Raw genomic sequence first — 26,791 nt, forward strand, 5'->3', positions numbered from 1 at the left:
CCTTTAGTCAAAGAGATAACATGCAAAGATGGCCAGAGGGGAGAAAGGAGCAATACAATCGGAGTTTCTCAATAATTCCTCAATTTTCACAAAAATTAGCATTAAAAATCTGGATCTCTTTGTATTATTGCACTGATCATTGGTGTAAGGATCCCGGCTACGGCTGTTCTCTGGCACTTTTTTTTTTTTTTAAGTTAAATACGCCTATTTTTTCTGTATTGATACACACAGTAACTTCTAAATCCTAAATAAGAAATAAAATCTGGGCAGAGGGAAACACAGCTGCTCCTCAAGGAGTGATCTGGCTGTTGTTAACAGGGCATGGCCTGACCTGCTGTAACACCTGAACTCTGGTTTCCAACTTGGTCTCAGCTTAGAGTGAGTAGGCATCTGACTTAACTAAAGCTACGGATTCCTAGCCCTGTTGTTACTTCTTGGCTTCCAGACCCTCCATACATTTGGGGCCCTAACATCTGTCTTTCACCACTTGCGAGTTTTTGGTTGGCTTTTGCTGCTGCCCAAATGATTCAAGGTGATGAATGAGAGCATGTGTTGCTGGGAGGCCTGGGGAGATGGTAAAGTTGGGAAAAGTGACTAGGACAGTACTGGGTGCAGAAACAGCCAACTTGAGGCAAACCGTTTGCTTTTTCCAAAAACTAATTTTTTAAGTTCCTGTAGGTAGAGACCTAATATTTCCTTTTATGGCTGAGTTTGATGTATGTTTTCTATGTTGCCTTAAAAACTTATGCCCAAGATTTCTTCAAATACGAACTATTAATCTATGGATAGAGAAATAAGTGTTACTACCTGACAAGACAACTTCAATAAGATCGCCTTCCTGGATATCGCTAGCCGTTTTCACCAGCTGAAGGATGTTTTCGGAGGTAGGGTCATGGCGAAAAAGCAGGATCTTATCATACATTCCATAGAAACCACATTCAGGGAACTGTAAATACAAATACCACAATAGATTAAACGTCAAAATCCTCCTAAATTTAGAATAGAAACCAAAAAATTAAGCATCAGGGCACAAATACAAGCTATTTTGATATTTTTATGCTACGTCAAATAGTTAAGGTATAATTGACATACGGTAAAATTCACCTTTTTTAGTGTGCAGTTCTGCAAGTTTTGACAAACATATAGGATAACTACATACCATATATATGGTATACAGAAAACAGCCAAGCTATAGAACAGTTCCCATTACCCCCTAATCTCCATCCCCATTTTGTTATCAACTTCTCCCCTGACCCCCAACCCCTAGAAAACATTGATTTGCTTTCTGTCTCCATAATTTGGTCTTCTCAAGGTCATATGAATGGTATTGCACCATTTACATTGTACATAATTTTTAATCTGATGTTTTTCTTTTTTTTTTTTTTAAAGATTTCATATTTATTTGAGAGAGAAAGAGAACATGAGTTGGGAGGAGGGGCAGAGGGAGAAAGATTCCCCACTGAGCAGGGAACCCGATGTGGGGCTTGATCCCAGGACCCTGAGATCATGACCTGAGTCAAAGGCAGCCACTTAGCCCGAATCTGATGTTACACTTAGTGAAATGAATTCAAGATTGCCCATTCTGCTACATGTATCATTAATCTTTTCATTTTCATTGCCAAGGAGTGTTCCATTGTTTTGCATGGATGCAACACAGCATATGTATCCGTTCCTCAGTTGAAGAGCATTTTAGTTTCAGTTTTTGACTATTACAAATAACACGGCTATAAATGTTTACTTACAGGTTTTTGTGTGAACACAAGCTTTTCTTTGTGGTGTATGGAAGTATCTGGATAACTTTATTAAAAATTGCCAAACTGTTCTGAAAGTGGCTATTGCATTTTACATTCCCACCAGCAGTATATGTGTTCTAGCTGGTCTGCATCTTTGACAGCACTTGGTAATGTTGGTTGTTTTTATTTTAGATATTCTATCAGCTGTATAATAGTATCTCATAGTTTTAATTTTTCCCTAACAACTAATGACATTGAGCATCTTTGCATTGTGTCATCCCCATGCACACAACTGAGCAACTCCCTTGCCCATTTTTTAAATTGAACTGCCTATCATTAAGCTCTGATAGTTCTTAATATATTCTAGATAAAAGCTGTTTATCATATATGTGTTTCATAGATATTTCTTCCAGTCTCTGCTTTTTCATTCCCTTCATGTTATTTTCTGAAGTTCTTAATTTATATGAAGCCCAGCTTACCAAATATTTCTTTATGGATCATGCTTTAATATCTGCTAAATCTTTGTGTAACTTAAGGTAACACAGATCTCCTGTGTTTTATTCTACATTTTCTTGTTTGGGGTTTTAGATTTGGATCTATAATACACTTTGAGATAATTTTTGATTGAAGTAAAAAAAACATCGATTCAGGCTTTTTTTTTTTGCATATTCTTGAAGATTCCTTTAGAATTGGTGTTAAGGTCTTCCTTAAATATCTGGTAAAATTCTCCACCAAAGCCTGGATTTTTCTACTAAGATTTGGCTCTTAGATAGCACTACTTAGATTTCCATTTCCTCTTAATTGAGCTTTGGTAGTTTTCTTTCAAGGAACCTATTCATTTCATCCAAATTGTTGGCTTTCTGAGCAAAAAGGTTTTTTTAATATTATTCTTTTATCACCCTTTTAATGTCTGTAGGGTCCATAGTAATGTCTCCTTATTACTTTTTCGTAATTTGCATCTTTTCTCTCTTTTTGCTTTATCAGTCTCTGACCATCAGTCTATATATCTGTTTTAAGCCAGTTCCATACTGTTTTTGATTACTGTAACATATTTTGACGTGAGGAAGTATCATGCCTCTAGCTTTATTCTTCTTGTTCAAAATTGCTTGGGCTATTTCGAGTCTTTTGTGGTTCCAATTTTAGAATTGTTTTTCCTACTTCTATAAAAAAATGCCATTGTTACTTTGATAGGAATTTCATTGAATCAATGGATTGCTTTGGGTAGTACAGACATTTTAACAAATATTAATTCTTACAATACATGAATGTGCAATATCTTTCTATTTGTGTTCGTTTCCCTTTCTTTGAGCAGTGTTTTATAGTTTTCATTGTATAAGTCTTTTACCTCATATTTTCATGTAAATCCTTGGACTTCTACTAAGTCCATCGCCTCTACCATTCTGGTCCATTTCCATTAACTCTTTTGATCCTTATGGGTTACATTTTCTCCTACATGTCCTGCTTTTTCATATGTATTCTTTCTAAGAATTGAAGTATAGTTATAACATACAATGTTACATTAGTTTCAGGTGTACAACATAGTAGTTCAACAATTCTATATGCTATGCTCACCACAAGTGCAGCCACCATCTGTTACCATATAATGCAATATATTAAAATACCTTGACTATATTCCCTAGGCTGTACCTTTCATTCCTATTATTTATTCATTCCATAACCAGAAGCCTGTACCTCCCACTCCCCTTCACCCATTTTTTTTTAAAGATTTTATTTATTTATTTGACAGAGATAGAGACAGCCAGCGAGAGAGGGAACACAAGCAGGGGGAGTGGGAGAGGAAGAAGCAGGCTCATAGCGGAGGAGCCTGACGTGGGGCTCAATCCCATAACGCCGGGATCACGCCCTGAGCCGAAGGCAGACGCTTAACCACTGTGCCACCCAGGCGCCCCTCCCCTTCACCCATTTTGCCCAACACCCTACCCTCTCCTGTTTGTTCTCTGTGTTTATGGGTCTGTATCTGCTTTTTTGTTTGTTTGTTCATTTGTTTCTTAGATTCCATTTATAAGGGAAATCATATGGTATTTGTCTTTGTCTGCCTGACTTATTTTACTAAGTATAAAAATAGAAATGCCATATGATCCAGTAATTCCACTACTGGGTATTTATCCAAAGAAAATAAAAACACCAATTCAAAAAAATATATGCACCCCCCTATTTACTGCAGCATTATTCACAACAGCAAAGATAGGGAAGCAACCTAAATGTCCACTGACAAATGAATGGATAAAGATAACATGGTTTATATATAATGGAATGTTACTCAGCCATATAAAAGAATGAGATTTTGCCATTTGCAACAACACGGATGGACCTAGAGGGTATTATGCTAAGAGAAATAAGTCAGTCAGAGAAAGACAAATACCATGTGATTTCATTTATATGTGGAACATACATGTACTTTTTAAATTAGATGACAGATTTTATGAATTAATGTGAGCAGTTGGACTTTGTTGTCTTCCCTTAAAGAATGTTGATATTTGTCTTGGCAAAGTAGTAAAAAAATTGCAGATCAGTTTTGTCTTTTCAAGGCTTATTTTTAAGCTTTGTTAGGTTAGCTTTAGAGTAGTATTTCCTCTAGGGATAGTTTAACCCTACTACTAATACATAACTCTTTGAACATCTCTATGGAATACCTCAAGTGTTCAGTGAAATTTCTCCCATTTGCCTGATAGAAAGTCAACTGTCTCTCAGCCCTGTGTGAGCTCTGGAAAGTGTTCATTTCATAGCTTCTGGGCAGCTGCTCTTTCCTGAGCCTTACAGATTTTCACCATACACATACACAGATCTGTATTCAGTCTAACACTCAAGCGGGCTCTTAAGCAGATTTTTGAAGCTCTTTCTCTGTATAGGTCCCACCTTTCCAGTATTTCTCCCCTAAAAATCCTTTTGACTTGGTCACCTTGAGCTCTATTCTGTGTGTCTTCCGTATAGCCAGACAACAAGGCTCCTCTTAGGTTCTTTCTCCCTACACTACACTCTGGATCCTGCCTCCAGGCAGAAAGCTCAGATGACTATAGTACTTACCTTGTTTGTTTCTCTTCTCTCAGGGATCACAGTCCTGCATTGCCTGTTGGACAATGTCCAAAAACAGGTATTCTACACATTCTGTAGTGTTTTCTAATTGTTTGGAGCAGGTGAGCTTGTCTATACCAGATACTCCGTGTGAGCAGAACTCAAAGCCTTATGTGCTTTTTAAATATAGAATGCTAATCTGTTCTATCCAATCTTTTGACTACTTAATTCTATGTAAATAGCATTTGCAAGAAAAGTCAGTTAAAGACAAATAAAATCTCCATGATTGGTAAGAGTACATTTTAAGATTACGTTGAAATAAATATACAAAATAAATTTAATGAAATAAAACTTAAAAATTTAATAATTATCACAAAACCCTTAAACCTCAGTTTGAGAGTTTGAATTAAACTTTAACTCAAAGAATCTTCCCTGATTTGATCACAAATGTTCCTCAAAATACAATACATTAATTAATGTATAGATCATCTTAACCTTATCCTTTCGAAAACCATGGGTAGCTGATTCTGACTTAAGATAGGAGAGAGAAAATTCAAGGGATTCAATGTCTGAGGTGGGGTGAGTAGACAATAACAGCTGGAGAGGAAGAGAGATGAAACAGCAGGTGTCTTCCCAAAGAAGAGCCAAACTTCACAGTGTCTTCTAGCTAATGTCTTGTGGATGTGCTGTATGGAGGAAGGATCAGGTGGCAATACTGAAGAAGGGCTTAGGAGACAAGGATTCTGCTACCTCATCACAATTTCTGCCAACATGTCCACACACCTCTTGCATTCTTCACCAAGGAATTTGTCCTTTCTTCAAGGACATTTCTAAATTCTATTTCTCTATGGTCTTAGATTGCTAACATTTGAGTATCCCATTCTATATTGTGCTTCTTTGTAAAACTGTGGGTATAAGGAATGCATGATTTTGTATTCAAGTAAGGCTTGAGCACCTCACATCCTAATTATTACATTTCTTTCTGAGGGTGACTCACAAAACACTTTTAAAAATAAGAATAGATAGAATAATGCCTATATATACAACCTATATTAAAGCTATTATTTAAAAAGTAAAGATAGCATTACAAATAGTCATGAAAGTTATTTGTCCAAGATATAGAGCACTGAGGCATGGATATCCTCTCTCCCACATTCCATCTTACTGGGTCATAAAAATGGCTTTTCTCTCTTCATTAACAAGCCATTCAGAATCAGGTTGCAAAGCCCTGTGAAGGAGGGCACAGGGGTGAACATGAAGGCCTAGCCTCACGGGACAGTTGTCATGGCAGCAGAAACTGAGGGTTCGATTTTTTTTTTTCAAGTTGTACCTTTTTTTATTGGCCAGAAAAGAATATATGCACATTTGCCTTCTGTTAAGAGAAAAAAAGTCTTTTCTTTGATGTAACATAGCGTTCTGCTTGAATAGAAACTATACAATAAGACTTCCAAAAATTATATTTAAAAATGATGTCTGGAAGGTGGAAAGTATAATGAAACAATGCCTGACAACTGAGAAGAGAACATATTGGGGTAAAATATTCATGGAACAACATTCCCTAATTTGGTCATAATCATCTGTTTTTATGTGAAGGTGTGTGAGCTTTGAAATCTGAAAACCCTCATTAAACTAAACAGGCTTTCAGAAAGGCTCAGAGGCTTGTAAACTCAGCTGGAGCTTATTACAAGATCAGTTCTGTGTTTCTCAGAGGCTTTGTGGTTGTGAGCGCAAACATCCGAGATAAGTGATTTCAAGCTCTCTCCAAGTTTGACTGTAACAAAACTGGCCACTGTGAAAATACGGCCAACAATCACGGCACTGGTCCTAAGCTCTTTAATTCTACCCTATGCTGGAAACCTCTGTGCTGCTGTGTGTATCATTTGGCATTTTTGACCACAGAGCACAATTTACTGTTACATTTCACTATAAATTCATGGCTGGCCAGACAATGTGCTCCAGAGTAGAATAAATACACGTTTTAATGAGTTGCTGAAATGTGACCTGGCCAACGGGAACTCTAAGGAACAAAGGGTGCTTTTCCACAGTTGAGGCCAATCACAAAGGGCAAGGAACAAGCAATACCAGCAACAAATTAATCCATGATTCAGTCAAGTAGAAAAAAAAAAAGAGAGAGAGATGGCCTGATGAGGAGATGAAAATACACTGCCAGTTTACTTTTGCTAAAAGGTGATGAAAATCCTGAAATTAAATTATTCTGCTCAATAACAGCACATCAGGCAGGTGAATATTGCACTCTTCTCATTGAAGATGCTTTCCAAGTTATTTTCCAAGAACTCTCGTAATAAGTGGTGCCATGACTGGCCACCCTTAATGAGCAAAGAAATTAAAAAGGTGCTACCACTTCCTAGTTTTATTTATTTGATAGAGAGAGGGCAGCGAGAGAGGGAATACAAGCAGGGGGAGTGGGAGAGGAAGAAGCAGGCTCCCAGCAGAGCAGGGATCCGGATGCGGGGCTCGATCCCAGGACTCTGGGATCACGCCCTGAGCCAAAGGCAGATGCTTAACGACTGAACCACCCAGGCACCCCCAGTTGATGATGGCTCTGAAAGCAGTGGCTCCTTAGGTCAAATGGATCCCTGCTGAGAGACGTCGTGAGTGAGAAGTAAGACAACTGTTGTAAACTTGGATTCTTAACTTTGCCTAGGAAACGAGCCCCTCCACTTTTTAATCACCTCACAATTAAAAAAAAAAAAGTCTAATAACAGACTGAAAATTTAAGTATATAAAAAAGTAAAGAATATGAAGAAACAACAAATACTTAGTGACTAACCACTGGGTGATTATCGTGTACACGGCACTACAGCTGCAGCAACAAAATCATGAGCTGGTTCAAGCCTACCAAAAGCATGAGCACCACATTTTCATTCAGAAACACAAGTTATAAAGTGTAAGTGAAAGGGGTAAAGAAAAGGTGAATACTCTATATTATCTGGAGGCATATTTCTGAAATGTATTCAAATTTGGGCACAGGCTCTTTGATGTGGTGATTTCATATCCTCAAAAAGGCGCACATGAAAAGAATTCCACCCTATGACCACATAGCTATGTGACTAGTTTCTGAATCTAATCTTAGGAAACAGAAACCAGAAAAAAAAATTTTTTTAACTTTTCTTTTTAACTCCCTCTTTCCTCTACCCAACCCCGTGCCCCGTCCAAGCCAGGCAGAAAACTGAACAGTGTTCCATCACAATAACTAAAAATCACTCTCAAAGGCAGAGCTGTGCTATCTCTCCTAGTGGCAACTGTTATTCTAGATTCTTGGTTGAATCACTGATCTCTCAGTCCAAAAGATATGATTCATGAAAATAATTCTGTAACACCTATTTTCATGAAATATTTTGAAAAGCCTCTGCAGAATTCCAGTTTTTGAAATGATGACTAAATGAGAGGTATGGCGTTGCCATGAGAAGATGCATTATACACTGCCCAAGCCACGACAAACAGCCCAACTGTCGCCTGCAGAGCCAGGAGTGCAGGCATTCTCCATTTTACTTCGCTATTTTCTGGGCTATGGACACGCTGTCCAAACGCAGAGAACGCTGGCAAACAATCACACCCCTTGCCTGGCTCCCTCTGTAGTTCTTTCTCTCACCAGCACCTGCAATCATACGACTCTCCGCTCTACTAACCCAAAGCTTCCTTTGAAAAGGGATGCCTATCACCAAGGGTCTATCAATTTCAGAAATCTTCAAGGTCTGAATTTACAAACACAAAAGTCACTCCAGCTAGTTCTCCTCCCTCCACTCTAGCGTCGAAACACTTCCTTCTCTCATTCAGGTCGGGACTTTAATTTATTCCACTCTTGCTTTCCTAAAGGCAGATCTAGAATCTGACCCACGCACTTTTCTTCTGCTTAGATTTCCTTTTTTTTTTTTAGCCACTCTCCTTTCCATTAAGTTCAAAATCCCATTGTTCGAACAAACAATTTCATTCATAATTTTACATTTGGACCTTAGCCTTACCCTCCATTTACATTACAGCGAAGAAAAATAAACAGGAAAAGATATCTGAGGAAAAAAAGGGAATATATTTCATCAAGGAGAGGTTTGCTTGGAATATTTAGATTAAATGTGAAATGGTAGATTTTGGTTATGAGATTTAAAATCTGGTTGTACTACCAGACACAGAAACATGCATATAACCTGAACTTGCAACACCTTTGGGGAATAAAGCTAGACTATAAATTCTTCTTCCTAGGGCATATAAATATATTGACGTTATATACCAGCTATTGCTAAAGAAGTCTGTTTAATAAATTATATGCTTATCTATAAGGCAGCAGATGTGACTCAGTGTGATGCTTAATTGTTAGTACAAACTTTTCTCCTACGTTAATTTGAATAATATGTCATCTATTAAAGAGACAAAAGCAGTAAGAAATAACTTAATACATCATTAACTCTAATGCAGCAACTTCTGTATATAGACTTCCTGGAGGTATTTTAAATCATTATTTTGTTGTATATAATTTTTTAAGGTTTAAAATAAATGTTCATATCAAGCAATTATAGGTGGTAATAATTAATGAGAGCCTCACCACTGTTGTGTAAAAACATATTATACTGCATTATACCTTGACAGATTACTAGTCAGTGATAGCTATTAGAAGTCTTAGTAGGCACTGAAATTATTCACACAACAGTAATTAGGTGTGTATATGTGCAGCTTGGAAATGGAAAAAAATGTACTTCGCACTCGTTGTCTTACTTTGAATTCAACTGTCATTATAGAATACTGTATATTTTTTACATTTCTTAATAAGGCTACATGGTTGCTCATTACTTTAATGAATTAATGATAATGGATACATGTATTGGGTAAAATGAAGAATATGACAGCAACTAAAAAGGTTTGACCAAAATTTAAGAATCATTAACTTTGGAGAAGAAAAACATCCAGAGTTAACTTGTTTTATCTTTTCATTCAGAGAAGAGTAGATTCACCCAGAATTTACTAAGGGATCTATCCAAGGTCACAATGCTAGGTAATGCCAGAACAAGGATGAGAAGCCTACTCTCCTAACTCATACTGCTTGATCTTCCCTCTCGGTTCCAATTCTCCTAGGAAGGAAACACAGGAAGAGTGGCCAAATGTCCAGCCAACAGTGATTTAGAACTGAAAACCCTGAGCACTTTTTTTTTTTTTTTTTTTTTTTTTTTTGCCAGAAAGTGCTGGACCCACACTTACAGATTTGGGATTTTGAACAAAACTAAGGTAAATGACTTAAAGAATTTAAAACAGCTATTCCATGGCAATCTTCAGTTCTTACTAGATAGACAAGTCATTAAAGAGTAGTGGCCGTGAGGCAGCCCATTGAAGGCTAGATGACAGCAGAATGGACAGCTTATAGCAGAAGAAAACCCGGTTGGGGTCATTAAGACAAGGGTGGCAGCCTTATACATCCTACCCTCAAAGGAGAGTTTTATTATAAGAGAACTATAATTAATATTTACAGAATTATTGGTCCTTTAGAGAAAAAGAAACATACACATAGTGTTGAGTATTACATTTGAAAACACTTCCACTAAATTATCTAAGATAGAATTGGAAAATAAAATGCACTCTTATTTGGAAAATTTGTACATACGTCTATCATGTTCACTGATGATAATAAATGAGAGATAATAAGTGTATTACAATCTGAGTTTGTATGTCAGATACATGAGGTATAACTTTCCATTAAATTAAAACTAAATTTTAACATTAAATATACATAGACCAATGACCAGAAAATGCTAATTTAATTGCACATGTTCACAACAAAGTATTTATGTAATCTTTAATGATGGCATTAACCCTCAAATTGTTATGGGCTGTATAAACAGTTGGCCAATTTATGACAGTCCGTTAAAAAAAAAAAACAATCTTAGGAAAATAACTAAATGAGTAAACCATCTCCTTTTTAACCGTTTTACTCTTATGTTCTAAAATGTTTGATTTTGAGTGAATCAATCTTATTCCAGGGAATTTTCTTTTATACAATTGGGTAGATCTAAGTATGTGTAATCATCAGGGATATAACACACTGGAGAAGGGTGCGGGAGAGAGGCAAACTGCCTGGATTATGCCCCAGATCATCAATCTAGAAACAGAGGTCAGGGAGAAGTATTTAGAGGTGAAATACTTTTCTTACCAAAACTCTTTGGATGATAGACATAAAGGAACGAGAAATGGGTGTGGGGCACAGACCTTCCAAATAAAGTGGACAAGCTGATGTCACAAATGTAACCATCCTGCTGAGCACCCACCTGGATCACTACAGCACACGCAACCCACAGAACACCTGTCTCAAGAGGCCGGGGGAACAAATCATGGCATACCACACGTGCACCCAGGCCTTCATGCACCCAAACTTTTAGGTACTGTGTCCCTAGCTAGAGATACAATGACAAATCAAACCAGATGTGGTCCCTTCTTCTCAGAAGATAAGGAAAGGGAGACTGTCGAAGCAGGAGAGCACAAGTAGGGGGGACCGACATGAGACAGCTAATCCCACAAATGGAGGCGTAACAGCACAGTGAGATAAGTGGAATAAAGAAACGGAGCACCTTCCTAAGAAAGCATACAATAAAGGACCAGAGAGGGAATTAGGAAAGGCTTCCCTGAAGAGATGGCATCGCAGCTCAGATCCCATGTTCAAAAGCAGTAACTTGGGGAGGAGGGTGGTAGCAGGTCAGAGTTGCTGGCGACACCAGCATCGGTGCAAAAGTCTTACATCTTCTTTATCTTTAATAGTCACGGTGATAAGTCTCCTTTGATCAAGGGCAGAAAACAGCATTGCCTGTTCCACATCAATACCCCTTCATATCTCATGGTCATCCACACTGGGACTAATGCCTGAGTCAGGATCTACTTTATAGCTCTGATACCATATGAGACCCCACAAACTGCTCATTCATTAAGAATCCCCTGGACTTAGACCAACTTCTGAATTCAGTGATAAAATAAACTTTTCTTAAAGCCTATATACTTATTCCATGAGAAGCTCTATGACAAGGAGGTCTGAAATAAGTTTGGAAAATGTGGCATATACTATACCCTTACTGAAAATTCACCATGCACTTTTATCATAATTAATGTTTACAAAGAAACTTATTTCCAGTTATGTCTATATTAGACACATATACGTGTATAAATGTGACATATATTATGCATAGTGTAGGCATATATACATATACTTGTTTGCTTACTGATTGCTTCCCAGAACCACTATAGAGATTAAATAAACTAACTGTACAGTGTTTATAATAAACCCATGGAAAACGATAATGTTTGCTGTTGTTAGTACTTAGTTATAAGTAAGTTAGTTATAAGAAAACCAAGATTTTCTAGTCCACTCTTCTTCATCAAAAACTCCAGATGAGGAACCATTTGGATGCACGATAAGGCTGTTTATTGTTCTGCATTTCTGCTTAATGCCTGTAGCTTCAACATAGTTCATATGATTTCTAATTGGCTCTAGCCAGATCCTGAAACTAAAAAGGCTACACTAAGGCTTTCTTCACTTCCGGTTGTGCATTTTCTAATACGAATATTCGTTACACCTAAGACATCTATTATTTTTCTTCAAAACTAACCTATATTTGGTGAAAGTAATTTAATTAACTAATTTTTTAAACAGCTCCCTTGTATTTATTCACATAATGACACTTTTGTGTTAATTACATGGACTGTACTAGAAAAAAAAGCAAGGACCACAGATTTGGATGTTGGCATTGATACTGCGGAATTCCATTGTTCTGATTGTGCTGCTAATGATCCTTTGGTTCCATGGATAAAAATCTCATTTCCTGAAAACCAAATCCCCAAGGAGCTGCCGTATTTTTTTCCTTCTTTGTACTGATAAGCAGGCAGTGCATCTGATTTAAAGGATCAAAATGAAAACAATTTCTTTCAATTACTTTGATGTTCCCCGAGATAGGAACGAATTTCTTCACCCCCTGTAAAATGCTATACAGCTTCTGGAAAGAATGCTGTAGTTTGTGGAAGAGTTAGTAGTGGCCAAAGATAATAAAACCACCTGCCACCCCACCAGAAATAACATTTAATAAATTGGCCTTTCAGTGCACTCCCAATGGACCAGATGTCCTCATCTCAGGCAAAAGCAGCTTTGGCCCCACCTACAAAAACCTCGTTAAGCTTATATTAAAAATGTATCTGCAAAAGCACTTATGGATATCTGTGATGCCTTAGGACCTTGATTCAGGTTATTGGGTCATAGAGAAATGTATTATATTTCCAGCAAAACTGACTAGTGGTCTATTGCTGTCTCTCATAGAGGCAGATGTAGATAATTTACAAAGACGAACTCTGAAAAATGGTGTGAGAGAGCAAGTTCACCTGATCCCAAGAGAGAAAGAATTAAAGAATGAGATGTTGAGAAAAAAAATCTATAGACGTTTGTGTTCTTTGAAGAAGGGTACAGCAAGAAATGAATACAAGCTCTCCCCACTATCCAAAAGTAGGGCATTCCTAGAAAACCTTCTGTAAGCCGAAATGTTGGTAAAGGGAAGAAGCAATTACCATTAATTTACATGGGAAAATTGGTGAGCATTCTCAGACATAAAAAAATAAGCTTTCTTAGGCTCTTCTGATGCATGAGGACACATCTTGCTAAGGGGTGCACAAAATAAATCGAGATAAGGCACAGATGCTCACGGGTACAGCTCAAAGCTGTAGAGACTGGATGCTGACACACTCACTGAGTGTATGTAGTTCAGGGGAAGGATATTTGCAGGGCTCCTCTCACTGCTTGGGGTGCACACTGCCTCTATACCTGCCCCTGCAAAACAAATGCTCAACGCTATTTTTGCTTTCGCCTTTTTTTTTTTTTTTTTTTTTTGGTAAAAGCAAGAATCCTATTCAGATTCCTTTTAGTTAGCTAAAACAAGTACTCATGTAGGTCTTTCATAAAAGCAAAGTGGCTCACAACAAGAACTTTCCAAAAGTGGGGGGAATACCTATATGTAGGTGAAATCTTATACTATGACTTAGCATTAAGTATGTTAATTGCTTTCATTTGTCATACATATCAAAGATGATCTATGAACATATACGGTAACATAAAATAATGATTTTTTAAAGAAGAAAAACAATGGCACTCTACCAATACCTTGTGACATAAATTATTCCAGTACAAGTTTATATTTTTATTTTTTGGGTGCTTGGAGAACAGTGGTAAACAATACAGACAAATATCCCCCAACTTCATGAAGATCTAAGATACCCTTCTCTGTTTTCTCTGCTGAGAATTCATGAACTTCCTAGAGTTGCCAGAGGCAATCCCCCAAAAGTTAACTTCCTATTCTATGCATTTCTATGATACAATTTGCCAATAATCACAAGACAGTAAAGATGGAGGAAGTCAGTATAGGAAATGTTTTAAGTGAGACATTGTGAGAGAAGCTCCTATTTGACTTCATTCTTTTCCCAAAGATTTATTTATTTTGAGGGGGTTGGGGAGGAGCAGAGGAAGAGAGAATCTCCAGCAGACTCCTTGCTGAGCGTGGAGCCTGACTTGGTGCTTGATCTCACCACCCTGAGATCATGACCTGAGCCAAAATCAAGAGTCTGACGCTTAACTGACTGAGCCACCCAGGTGCCCGTCTATTTGACTTTAAAAGAGGGCACAACAAAACCCTCTGGAGAGGAACCTGGTTTACACTGTGATATCTGAGAAATCTGGACCCTCTGAATAGCCCAACAACTGCAAGTTGTCAAAACCCCCTATTGTATTCTTGAGGTAACTGAGGGTTTATAAGAGGGTGGTCCGTGACTATGCCATTTCATCTGGATCCAGTCATTGCACTAATACATATTCCGTTCCACAGGGAGGGAATGGGAGCAAACAAAAATTAGAACTGAGACATCTGAATTGAACATGATACTCTAAAGCTCACTAAATACATATGTATATAAATTTATATATAAATCTCACCTTAAATTCATAGAAAATACAATTCATTAGTTGAGAATGAAATGCAGTAAGAATTAAAACACTGTCCTTCACAAAACTTCAAATACATTTATCAGAACTCACATTACCAGAAAAACACTCGAGATGTATTGCATTCTAAATTTCCCCATTTCCCATTTCCCTCCTCCTATTTAAAGAAATTGTCCTCACGAGAAGTGTCAGCACTGCTTGCATACACTCTCACTGGAATGGCCTCCAGGCGTGCTGTTCTTCACATCGCAAGGTTCTGTGGGTAATCCTCCATCCTCTTAGGCAACATGACAGCAGCATTTGCCCCAGGTGATCACTCCCTCCTTCCAACAAACACTTTCTTCCCTTGATTCCAAAGTAGTGCATTCTCTTGGTATTCCTTCTACTTGAAAGGCTATAACTTTTCAGTCACTATCACTGAATCTTCCCCTTCTTTCCAACCTGTTAGATAAATGCTGGAGTGGTCAGGACTCATTCTGCAGGAAGTCTATTTTCTCTATTTATAATCACCCTAGACCATCGCATCCAGTCCCCTGGCTTTAGATACCATATATACTCAGATGGCACAAACGTCTATCTCTAGCATTGAGTGTTCCCCTAAAACACAGACCCACCTATCTAACAATACTCAACATCTCTGTGTGGCTAGATCTATGAGATTCACAATAGAACTCTTGACTACTCATCCCTGATTTTTCCCCTTCACCGTCCTCATCTCTAGAAATGGCCCCAACATCCAGTTGTTTGGGTCAGAAAGCTTTGAATCATCTTTAAATTTTCTCTTTCTCTCTCATTTCACATGGAACCCATCAACGAACCTTATTGGCTCTACAATAAATGCATGACATACTCCAAATCTAAAATCTGTCATCATTTCCACTGCTATATCCCAAGTCCATGCCACCATGTCTTATCCATACTGCCATAACTGCTCAAGCCACCCACTCCTCCTCTTGGCTGCACAATCTATTCTACACACAGGAACTAGAGTCACCCTTTAAAATCGTCTCTCAAGGGCGCCTGGGTAGCGCAGTGGTTAAGCATCTGCCTTCGGCTCAGGGTGTGATCCCAGCGTTCTGGGTTCGAGCCCCACATCAGGCTCCTCCACTAAGAGCCTGCTTCTTCCTCTCCCACTCCCCCTGCTTGTGTTCCCTCGCTCGCTGGCTGTCTCTCTCTGTCAAATAAATAAATAAAATCTTAAAAAAAATAAAATAAAATCGTCTCTCAGATCAGAGCCTTCCAATGGCTTCCCTTCACACTTAGAATTATCGTTCAGTTGTAACCAGAGCCCACAAGGCTCTTACATCTCTGCCCTCATCTTCTGCCACTCTTCCTCCACTTGGTCCCATTACTGTTCTTCAAGTAAATCAGTGATAGTTCTTCCTCGAGGCTTTTACATCTGCTCTTTTCCTCCTGCTTGAAATACTCTTCTTCTCCATATTTACACGGCTAATTCCCTAATTCCTTCATGTTGCTCAAGTGTCACCTCCTCAGCAAGGCTTTCCCTGACCACCTGAAGCAAAAGACAGCTCCTCTAATGCCTTTCTTTTATCCTGTTTCCTTTTACTTCAGAGAAATCATCACTATCTGAAGTTACAGATCTATCTTCATTTTTAAAAATTATGTTTCCCAACTACAACATAAGCTCCATTAGAGCAGGAAATTATTCCATCTGATTCACTGTGATAAGTCAACAGCCTAGAACAGTGTCTGCTACGTAGTATGTGCTCAATATACAGTGTTGAATGCATGAATAAATAACATGACAAAGCAAGCTATTTTACCTCACAAAAGTATTAGAGGAATTGGTTAACTATTACTTCACTTTTCTTCAACATTATCAACCCAACTGAAAGTTGGGTAAGTACCGAAGTACCGAAACCAAATTCGTGACTTCTCAATAGAGGTTTTAGAATCTATCTGGAGACATTTTAAAAAATGGGTACCTAGCTGTCCATAGACTTAAAGAGATGATCTCTCTTCATACTCTAAATCCACAACTAAAATATGTCAATGACCTGTATTTATTGGGACGATCTGTTCCCCTTTGACTCTTAAAATAAAAACAGTCTTTATTTTTAGAAACCAGGATTTCCTTTCCCTGCAGAGGTTACAGCCCAGACACATTCAAACACTCAAATGTTTACAATGACTTTTGCAGACTGCTCACACTGAAGGAGCTTGTTTCCCCAGTTTAGAAACTCCACAGCTCTGAAGGTCTAATTCTCATGTTCTGTGCCACTGGGGGTATTTCCTCAGTTGACTTATCGGAGTATCTTATTACCTCTAGAAACTTTAGAATAAGCAAAGAAAAGTGACTCACTAAGTCAAAATATAACCACCCGATCTTGGTTCAGTTCACCTCTCTCACTTATCAACTACAACTTTCCACTCCCCTCTCAGCCAATATTCTTGGGAAGCAACAGCGATGAAGTACAGCTAGACTCATGGTCTCCATTCTTGCTGTCCCTTTTGCCTGGAACATTCTTCCACCTAACAGTCTACTAGCATATACCTTCACTTAATTCAGGTCTCTGCCCAAATATCTTTTATCATTTACCTCTCCGTGTATATGTATAGTATCTCTCTAATCAGTAAAATGTGACCTCCCTTGAACAGGGACCATGTGTTTGATTCATTGTTGTATCCCAACACCCAGGACAAGGTCAGGCACAGAGCAATTAGTCAATTAATGGTTGTCAAATAAATGCTCCATAAACAGCATATCTTCATCATCCATTCCCAATTCCCCCCATTATTCACTGAATGAATTTTCATTTACTTTGGAACTAGCAGCCTATTTTAACACCCTTAAAATATAATTTCTTCTCTTAGTTATGAAACGACTCACTTTATTGATTTGGAGAATATTACTGGAATGTAAACAAATATTACTTGCAGCTAACAATTATTAATATAATTTGCTAATTTGTGAACTGGCATATTTTAGGAGTCTATGATTTTGTTTCACTACTTCTCCGGAATAATTTCCCCAATTTGATTCTATAAGTTCCTACTGCCAATGTACTGTAAATAATTTCAATGTAAGTAGCTTCAAAGAACTAGAATTTTTAAAATATAATTCTTAAACACATATATCAAAACCACTCCCAATACTTTATTTACATGTCTATGGGTACTGTATAATCTGGCTACAGAATTACTATCTGCAGGATTTCCCAATAAAAAAATACCAATATAAGTATTCTAATTCTTTTAATAATTAGAGTCACAGTTGGAATGCCTCGGTGGTGCAGTTAGGCATCTGTCTCTTGGTTTTGGCTCAGGTCGTGGTCTCAGGGTTGTGGGATTGAGCCCTGCACTGGGCTCCATGCCGAGCAAGGAGTCTGCTTGGGACTGTCTCTCCCTCTCCTTCTGCCCCTGCCCCCCTCAAGTAAATAGATAAATCTTTAAAAAAAATAGAGTTACAGCTATAATTATTGAATACATGTAATGTGCTATGATTTCAGATTTTAAAATATTGGAGAAAAATAAACTGAAATCTCTACAACCAACCAAAATGCATGCTAAAGGAATTAAATATAAAACAAATAGTTAAATAAATAAATCAGGAAGAAATATAAGAGTATATCTGTCTGATTGGGGAAGTCCTTTCTAATCATTCAAACCAATAAGCCTTCTGTTCCAGGATGGCAGATGAAGCATACACATTAAAGTTTCACATCAAAAAAAAATTAAAAGATAAAGTTTCATTTCCACAAATTCTACTGAAACAACAGTAAAGGACGAAGGGAATTTAATCCATATTACCCTGAACATGGGAGTGGAGAGACCAATGGACCAAAACTTCTAACAAGTATCAAGAAGATGAAAATCTGATGGAAACAGATCACGAATAGGTTGTCACCTTTCCTTTGCATATATTTACATGGAAACTCTGTGACTTCCCTCAGCATAAGTTTACAGGGAGCAGGGGTCTTATCTGCATCATTCACTGCTACATCCTCAGCACCTAGTACATTCTAGGTACATAAGAGGGGCTCAATGCATATTTATGTATGGGATGAATTAATAGCCATCAACAGAAAATTAAAAAAACAAAGATGACTCATTTTAATGTATTACTATACCACCTTTAAAATCCAATCCAATCACATATGAAGTTCTCAATAACTATGTTCTGAACAAATGGTGGAAATAAAATCTTTAATGTTGTGAAAAATTTGCCATGATGCTCCAGTAGGTGACAAAGATCATAAAATAGTATATAGACAATGAAACCTGCATGTTGTTAAAAATAAATGCATTCATAGAAAAAGGACTCGAGGAGAATCCAAAAATATCAGCTGAAGATATATCCAGCAATGGGATTATGAAAGACTGTATTATCTTTTGTGCTTTTTCTGCATTTTTCAAGCTTCTCACTACATACGTATAATTCCTTTGTAATTGGGGGGGGGAGGCTATTGTATAACATAAGGATTTAGTTCTGCTGTTCTCTTGGAAGTACTCTGCTATCTCTTCTTCCACTCCGTAGCCAGCCAACTCATGCCGTGTTATGTGCCAGACTGTAGTCCCACTCTTCACACAGGAAAGGAGGGAAAAGGGGAGATGTGACAAGGAGGCAGTTATACAGATAGGCAAGAACCAGGCTATGGGTTGTGCTTGGCATTCTAGGACAGCATTTCATAGCCTACTGAGGTTAGAATATATGCCAGATACACCTGTATGTGTGTACATATGTCTATGCTGGCATGGTATGCAGGTATAGTGCTTCCTCCACCACGGTACAGTCACGAGCACCAAGATAAAATCATGGAAAGAACACCACCAAAGTCGGGCAGAACAGGTCAGGCACACTTAGCTCAACTACTTACTTATTGGTCATTACTGATCCATGCTTGGTGTCAGCTTCCTAACCTATGTGCAAAAAAATGGTGTCTGTGTGTATGGCCATCTGTCTCACCGGGTGACATATGGAACTGTTAAATCACTATACTGCACACCTGAAATTAATGTTACATTGTATGTTAACTAACTGGAATTCAATTAAAGTTTAAAAAAAGGAAGAGGCATGCAAATTAAGCTCTCCCACTGCTTTGACCCCTCAGATATCTTCTGCTTTTATTCAAGTTTTGTAAGGCCATGATGTCTAGAAAATGGGCAACCATCTTACGACGAAGGGGACAGAGCCAAAGGAATCACAGGGCTACCATCCCTGCAACCTGAGATCGTGGAGCAGAAGAAACCCTAAAGCCCCCTACCTACAAACTCCATGTTAAATACATTTATGTGCCCTATTGTTCAGTATTGTTCTGTGGGTTTTCTGTGACATGGGCTGAAGGCATCTATGATGGATGGAATACATAAAAATGACCACTAATTATTTCCTTCCCTGCATCCATGTCCAATTAGCTATCCTGTAATTTTTAGTGCCCTCCCACTCGGGCTCTGAGATTGACCATGTGACTTGCTTGGGCTAACAGGATATAAGCAAGCATGGTTCAAGTTGTATAGATTAGCATTTGTGCTCTCCTACCACCCCCAGAAACCTGCCACTGCAAATGTACAGCACACACATGCATACGCACACACATACACACACACAAACGGAGAAAATATTCTTCCAGTATTCAAAACTATTACTTGATTCAGCAAAGAACTCAGTGTTCATATCACTGATGAACATGTGAAGTTCTGACATCCACCTTTGTTGCTTCATTTCCATCTTACTCATTCACATAAAATTATAAACCAACAGTCATGTCAGAACTACAACTGTTTATCATTTGCAAACATAGGTTGCAACCACGGGATATAAGAATTTAGAAAAAAAATAGACACAATTATTCTATGAGATATAATTGGCTACATGGAATTTATAATAAAAGGTATTGCACATTTTATTATTATTTGTAAATTATATGCTATACTACATTTTATATCATTAAATTTTACAATAAATAGTTTTTTCAGTGTTCCTTGTTAAACATTTACCAGCATACTACTGAGTATGATATAACGTGCCATCTTGCCCCCTAAGTCCCAGAGGCTGAGAAAAAGAAGAGATTCTTCCAGTTCTCCATCTTAAGAAAAAAAAAAAAAGATAATAAATTAAATTATTTTCCTCAAGGAAATGGTGCTCAACTCTTTAGAAAAGGATGATATAATTAGTAAAAGTGGGCTGCAACTTCCTTATAAACCTGCAGGAAAAGCTAGAATAATGATTGGAGGTGAGGTGGGGAGCTAGATTTCTAAAAACAAGAACTTTTTTATTTGCATCCCTCCCCAGGAATGAACAATTATTTTTTTTATTATATCCAGGCTCTCTCAAATGTTTGCACCAATTAGAAATAGGAATCAGATAACAACTTATGTGGGCCTCATTTTTGAGGACCTGTAGGGACATCACCAACTCAACATAAGGCCAAAGGCCAAAATATGATATTAATTGATGACAGTGATTCAATTTAGTTTTTCCATCTGTGAAATCATCAAAGAACAACCTACCATACTAAAAAAAAAAAAAAAAAAAAAAAGTAAAAAATGTATTTAGAAAAAAACTTTCCTGATTTCCCAATTTTTTCTCATAACCTTTACTTTCTATTGCCAAAATATGTGCATGAAAATAAGATCAAGGAGCCTAGTAGTTTATTCCCTCCCACCATTTTCCTCCCAAAGTCATATTAGGAATAGAGTGTGGGAGGTGTGCAGGACAGATCTCCAGTCTGAAGAAAATCAACCTCTGAACAGAAAGAAATGGGGAGAGACTTTATGTGACTGGAACAGGAAAAAATGTAGAAAGAAATAAAAAGATAGTAGGATTTTTTTTTTAAATAGAAAGGAAAAAAACAAATTGGAAGAAACAAGTTGACGTGGTGAAAAAAACTTGTGAAAGGACAGAGCCAAGAAATGTAAATGGCAGTATAGAAAAAATTAAATGGCATATAAAAGAAACACAAAGAGAGAAAAAAAAAAAAAAGAGCCAGAGAGAATGATTAGTTTCTAATTTACTGTGCCACGATGAGTATTTCAGAATCCATTCCGCTAATGCTTTCCAAACCTTCTCCTTCAACGTAAGTAGCTGGCCATTTTTTCCCACATTTTAGGGGTCTACGTCCTTGAGGGGCTCTCAGTTTGATAACAGCTATAAATGAAGTCGACAGGAGGCTGGTGTTCACACAGTATGACAGATTCTCTCTGTGAGTCTACTTTTGATATCCTGACTTCTTGAGACATTCCTGAGACAGTAGACACGTGCAATTTTTGGCAGATAGGATTCATTCTTCCTTCTTTTGGAAATGATATCTATGCTTCCTGCTTCCTTTGGCAAGTCTTTTTTTTTTTTCCTCTTTTATTCCTACAACTTACTTCCTTTTCTCTCTCCACCCCAGGGAAAGCCATTGTAATATGCTTCATGTGTATCTTTGGTTTGTGTATGTATGCATATGTTTGATTTATAAAAATAACATTATGCAACATATTATTTTCGGCCTTTTTTGCTTTTGAGATGTATCCATGTTGCTATATGCACATCAAATCCATAGTTTCTACCAGCTTCATTTTATCCCTTGCTGTCCGCTATAAACTACATATCTACTTTTCTAGTGAGGATACCCAGATTTCTACCAACTCACTGCCCCCCCCCCCAGCAATGCTACAATAAATATACTGATTCCCTGCTCCTCATATATCTGTGTAAGAAATTTCTTGAGGCCATATGTACCCAAATTGCTGAGTTATGATATTTGTATAGTTTGACTTAGCTAAATAGTACCAGATTGCTCCCTAGGAAGGCTACACCAGTCTATACTTTCACTAACAATGCTTGAGGCTTCCTAATTATACAAATCCTCACCAACACTTGGAATTATCCAGTTTTAACGTTTTGGGTTTTTTGTTTTGTTTTTTTTTTTTTTTTGCATTTTAATAGGTGAAAGGTGACATCTCAAAATTCCTTCAGTTTGCATTTACCTAATTACAAAATGATTTGAGGTTGTGGGCATTACGAGTTTCTTCTTCTGTAAGTTAGTGGTTCATATATTTATTTTTCTTTTGGTGCTGCTTTCTTTCTGTAGTTGATTGGAACTCTTTGTATTCTATATAGTGGGTTTTAGATATTAGGAATATCTTCACCCATGTAGACACATGTTTATTAACGTTCCCTGATGTGTCCTTCAGTGAGCAGAAATCCTGTAAGTGATGTAATCAAATTCATCAGTTTCTCATTTTATGATTTCTGTTCTGAAATTTTGTTTAAGATGGACTTCTTCCTTCTCTCCATGACAAGACAGTCTCCTAAATTTTCTTTGATTCAATTTAGAATTTTAGCTTTCATACTTAGGTCTTTCATCTATTTGGAATACACCTTTGTGTATGAGATTAAAAATGCATGTTTTATTTTTTTCATATTATAAGCCAATTTTCCCAATATCATCTGCTAATTAATCCATCTGTTTCTCATTGATCTGTGGTGCAATTCTTTATCATATATAAAATTTTCCCATATATACCAGTTTAGTTCTGAGCCTTTCATTCAATCTTCAGTCTATTTCTCTGTTCTTATACCAGTAAAACTTTTAAAAAATTACTATGACTTGGTATCATCTTAATATTTGGTGGCCAAATCTATTTTCCTCTTGTTGAGGCTGATTCATTTACTTCTAAATTTGTATTTTTCCATAAAAAAATTTGTAATAAAATCAGTATTTTTTAATCTAACTGAAATTGTGATCAAGTTTAATTTAGGGAGGTTTGACATCTTTATGTCAAAGAGCATGGACTGTCTCTTTTTATACACATCATCTATTATGCTTTTTATTAAATTTTTAATATTCCCCATGGAAGCCTTATACAAATTCCATTATGTTAATTTCTAGATATTTAATACTTTGTATTGCTTTTTTTTCCATTGTAATGTCCAGTTAATATCTCCTAGTATAGAAAAATATTATTGATTTATGAAAGCTGATCTTGCATCCAGGACCTTAGTTGACTCTTTTAATGGTTCTAGTAGTTTGCTTGTAAATTCTTCAGGGTTTTTTTTTTACTTTAAGATAGATAGTCATTTCATTTATAAATAGTGAGAGCTTTATCTCTCTCATTCCAATCCTTCCACTTCTTTTTTTTTCTTTTTTCTAAAGTGTTATTCTTTACCTACTTACTTTTTAATGTTCCAAAATATGTACTAAAATTTTCCATGAAATGTAATTGTTTCTGTAAGTTTTTTGTACATGATACTTCCTAAATTAAGAAGCACCATTCTAATTCTTTATTCCCAAGATATAGTTTTCATAAACAGGTACTGAACCTTATCAAATGCTTTCCTAGGATCGATCAAGATAATCATTTAATTTTTTCCTCCTTTGATCTAATAGCAGATGAATTATTCTGACATTTTCAAAAATATCAAATACCAAGTTCTACTTTATCATGATGCATTATTTGTAATACACTATAGGATCTGCTTAGCTATTGGTTTACTTTGGGTTGTGGTGTCTACACTGCATGAAAAACAGACCTATAATGATCTTTTCCTCTGTTGTGCTCATCAGGCTTTCAAGTGAAGATTACACTAGTCTCATTTAGTGAGCTAGACAGCTTTTACTCATTTCAATTTTCTGGAACAAACAACTTTCAACAATAGGAATCAGAGTTCCTTAAAAGTTTGGTATGATTGACTTATAAAGCCAACAAGGCATAGGTTATGTGTTTTTAATAGTTTATAGTTAATTGGTTAATTCCAACCCTTCGTTGTAGTGAGTATACCTGCCAGCTCTCGAGGAGGGGCATGTATTTTAAACCTACCCATCAGCAAAATCTGTTACCTCTGCTACAGTGAGCGGTTCAGGGATTGGGTGTATTATCTTAATTGGCCCAGACAAAATAAAACCCAGAATTTTTGTGTGTGCGAAGAGTTGGAAAAATGAAGCTCTTCATTGTCTGGATTAGTAGCATAAGAATATGAACCTTGGAATCATAAGGGGGAAAGATTGGACTTTAGGGGCTTACTGTGTAGACTGGAGCCAAATGTAAGGTCAACTAAGCTAGGAGATAAACCCTGGTGATACTGTTTGAGTCCTGGATGAAACCAAATCCACCCCCTGGTCAAAATGGTCTGGTGTACCAAGTTCCTCAAGAAAAAGTTTTTCAGGGGTGCCTGGGTGGCTCAGTCCTTAAGCATCTGCCTTCGGCTCAGGGCGTGATCCCAGCATTCTGGGATTGAGCCCCACATCGGGCTCCTCCAATGGGAGCCTGCTTCTTCCTCTCCCACTCCCCCTGCTTGTGTTCCCTCTCTCGCTGGCTCTCTCTCTGTCAAATAAATAAATAAATAAATCTTTAAAAAAAAAAAAAAAAAGAAAGAAAGAAAAGAAAAAGTTTTTCAACCAGTTTCTGCATTTGTAATCACACAGTTCCTAAAAACTTGGTCTTAAAGCCTCAGCCTGTAAACTTGGATCCTCCCTGGTTCTTTGTGGATTACTGACCTCCTGCTCCCTAAAACGCTGCCTGAGGGAAGCTGATGACTCCCTGGCCCTTGCCACCATATCCTGAGCCCACACTTTTTGCTTGCTCTCATATGTGCTGGGACGAAGCCTTCTTACTCAATAGCCTTGATCTCACTTTCAGACCTTGGCTTGCTTTTGACCCTGTGAACAGCCAGCTTTCTCTTTAGCTCTCCACCCAGTCAGCATAGCCACACAATGCTCAGGTCACAGTGTCATAAATTTGCAGATAAAATGGAGATTTACCAATTACCACACCCATTTTTCACTCAATTTTTATAGTTAGTGTGGACATAGTTAGTGTGACATTACAGTTTCATAACCTAATGAGAAAAAAAAAACAGGAAAAAATATCTTGATATATAGCCATATCTTTATCTATTTCTATAATGGTAATACATATATATTTTTTCCTCTAGTAAGTTCTGGCACTCTCAATACCCCCACTGAGTTTCTAGAACATATGATATCATTTCAAAGACATATGACAGAGAAACAATGTTTAGATTTCTAAAAGTGACACAAACTGAATTTTAACTGTAACAAACTGTTGTACCAAGCTATGTTTAAAAACTTTACATTTAGAAACAATGACACATGCTGCCAAAGTCTGTTTGAAGTGTTCTTTCTCTGTACTATGCATAAAGACTTTCTATGTTTTTAAATCAAAATTTAAATAAAAAATTGATCAGTGATGAAGGTATATTCAAGATTTTGAGGATTTCTTTTTGTACATTTTGAAAACATATACATGGTAGTTCCTCTTTTACAAATTAAACTTTCAAGAATAAAAGCAGCATTTAAGAAAAACAACTAATATTCTTTGGATATTACTTTAGAGCAAGACAAAACTCTCACTAAAACTGCCCACTGTCTGTCCTTTATTCTATCCTTGGTGGAAGAAAATAGGACCAGTGTGGATATGGAGTACTCATGCGATTTAAGGAACTATTCCATTGGTCCTTCCTAAACCTCACTGCAGGCTGGAGTCTTTACCATGTAATCAGAAAGTCTGAGGTTCTGCAGACAAAGCTCTGTGAGCCTGCATAGGGCACAACCACAGTAGTAGTCCCAGACTTGAGAGATATGCTATTTCAGAAATTATGTGAAAGACTCAGGACTCACCAAAACAACTGCCCTTTGAGATAGCTGTTCATGAATTTTATGAAAAGGGTCGAGTGGCCAAGGACCAATTTCTATGCTTCTCTTAACTTAAATATATTCTCTGGTGGAATAGATTTTTCGACTTTGAAGCCCCATTCAGGTAGGGTGGCTGATAAACAATAGAATTTATTCTCACAGTTCTAGAGGCTGGTAGTCAAGATCAAAGTGCCAGCATGATCAGGTGAGGGCCCTCTTCTGGGGGGCAAAATTCTGTTTCTTCACAGGGAGGAAGGGGATAGGGAGCTCTATTAATCCAAAAAACAAAACAAATGAATAAACAAGCAAAAAAATAGAATCGGACGTATAAATACAGAGAACAAACTGATGGTTGCCAGAGGGGATGGGGATGGGGGGATGGGCAAAAGGGGTGAAGAGGAATGAAAGTTACAGGCTTCCAGTTATGGAATGAATAAGTCACAGGAATAAAAGGC

The 26,791-nt window shown here is 37.3% G+C and overlaps 1 protein-coding gene across 2 annotated transcripts in view; it reads right to left on the reverse strand.

Moving 5' to 3' along the window:
• The window catches only part of PRKD1 (protein kinase D1), a 311,194-nt gene that overhangs the window by 148,363 nt on the left and 136,040 nt on the right, over nt 1-26,791 (reverse strand). For both annotated transcript variants that reach the window (XM_026513536.4, XM_057306366.1), the window contains exon 2: nt 808-946. In XM_026513536.4, coding sequence (XP_026369321.1) covers nt 808-946 — 139 coding nt within the window. The remainder of the gene's footprint in view (nt 1-807; nt 947-26,791) is intronic.

The sequence above is a fragment of the Ursus arctos genome, unplaced genomic scaffold, assembly GCF_023065955.2.
Source record: "Ursus arctos isolate Adak ecotype North America unplaced genomic scaffold, UrsArc2.0 scaffold_37, whole genome shotgun sequence".
NCBI lineage: Eukaryota > Metazoa > Chordata > Mammalia > Carnivora > Ursidae > Ursus > Ursus arctos.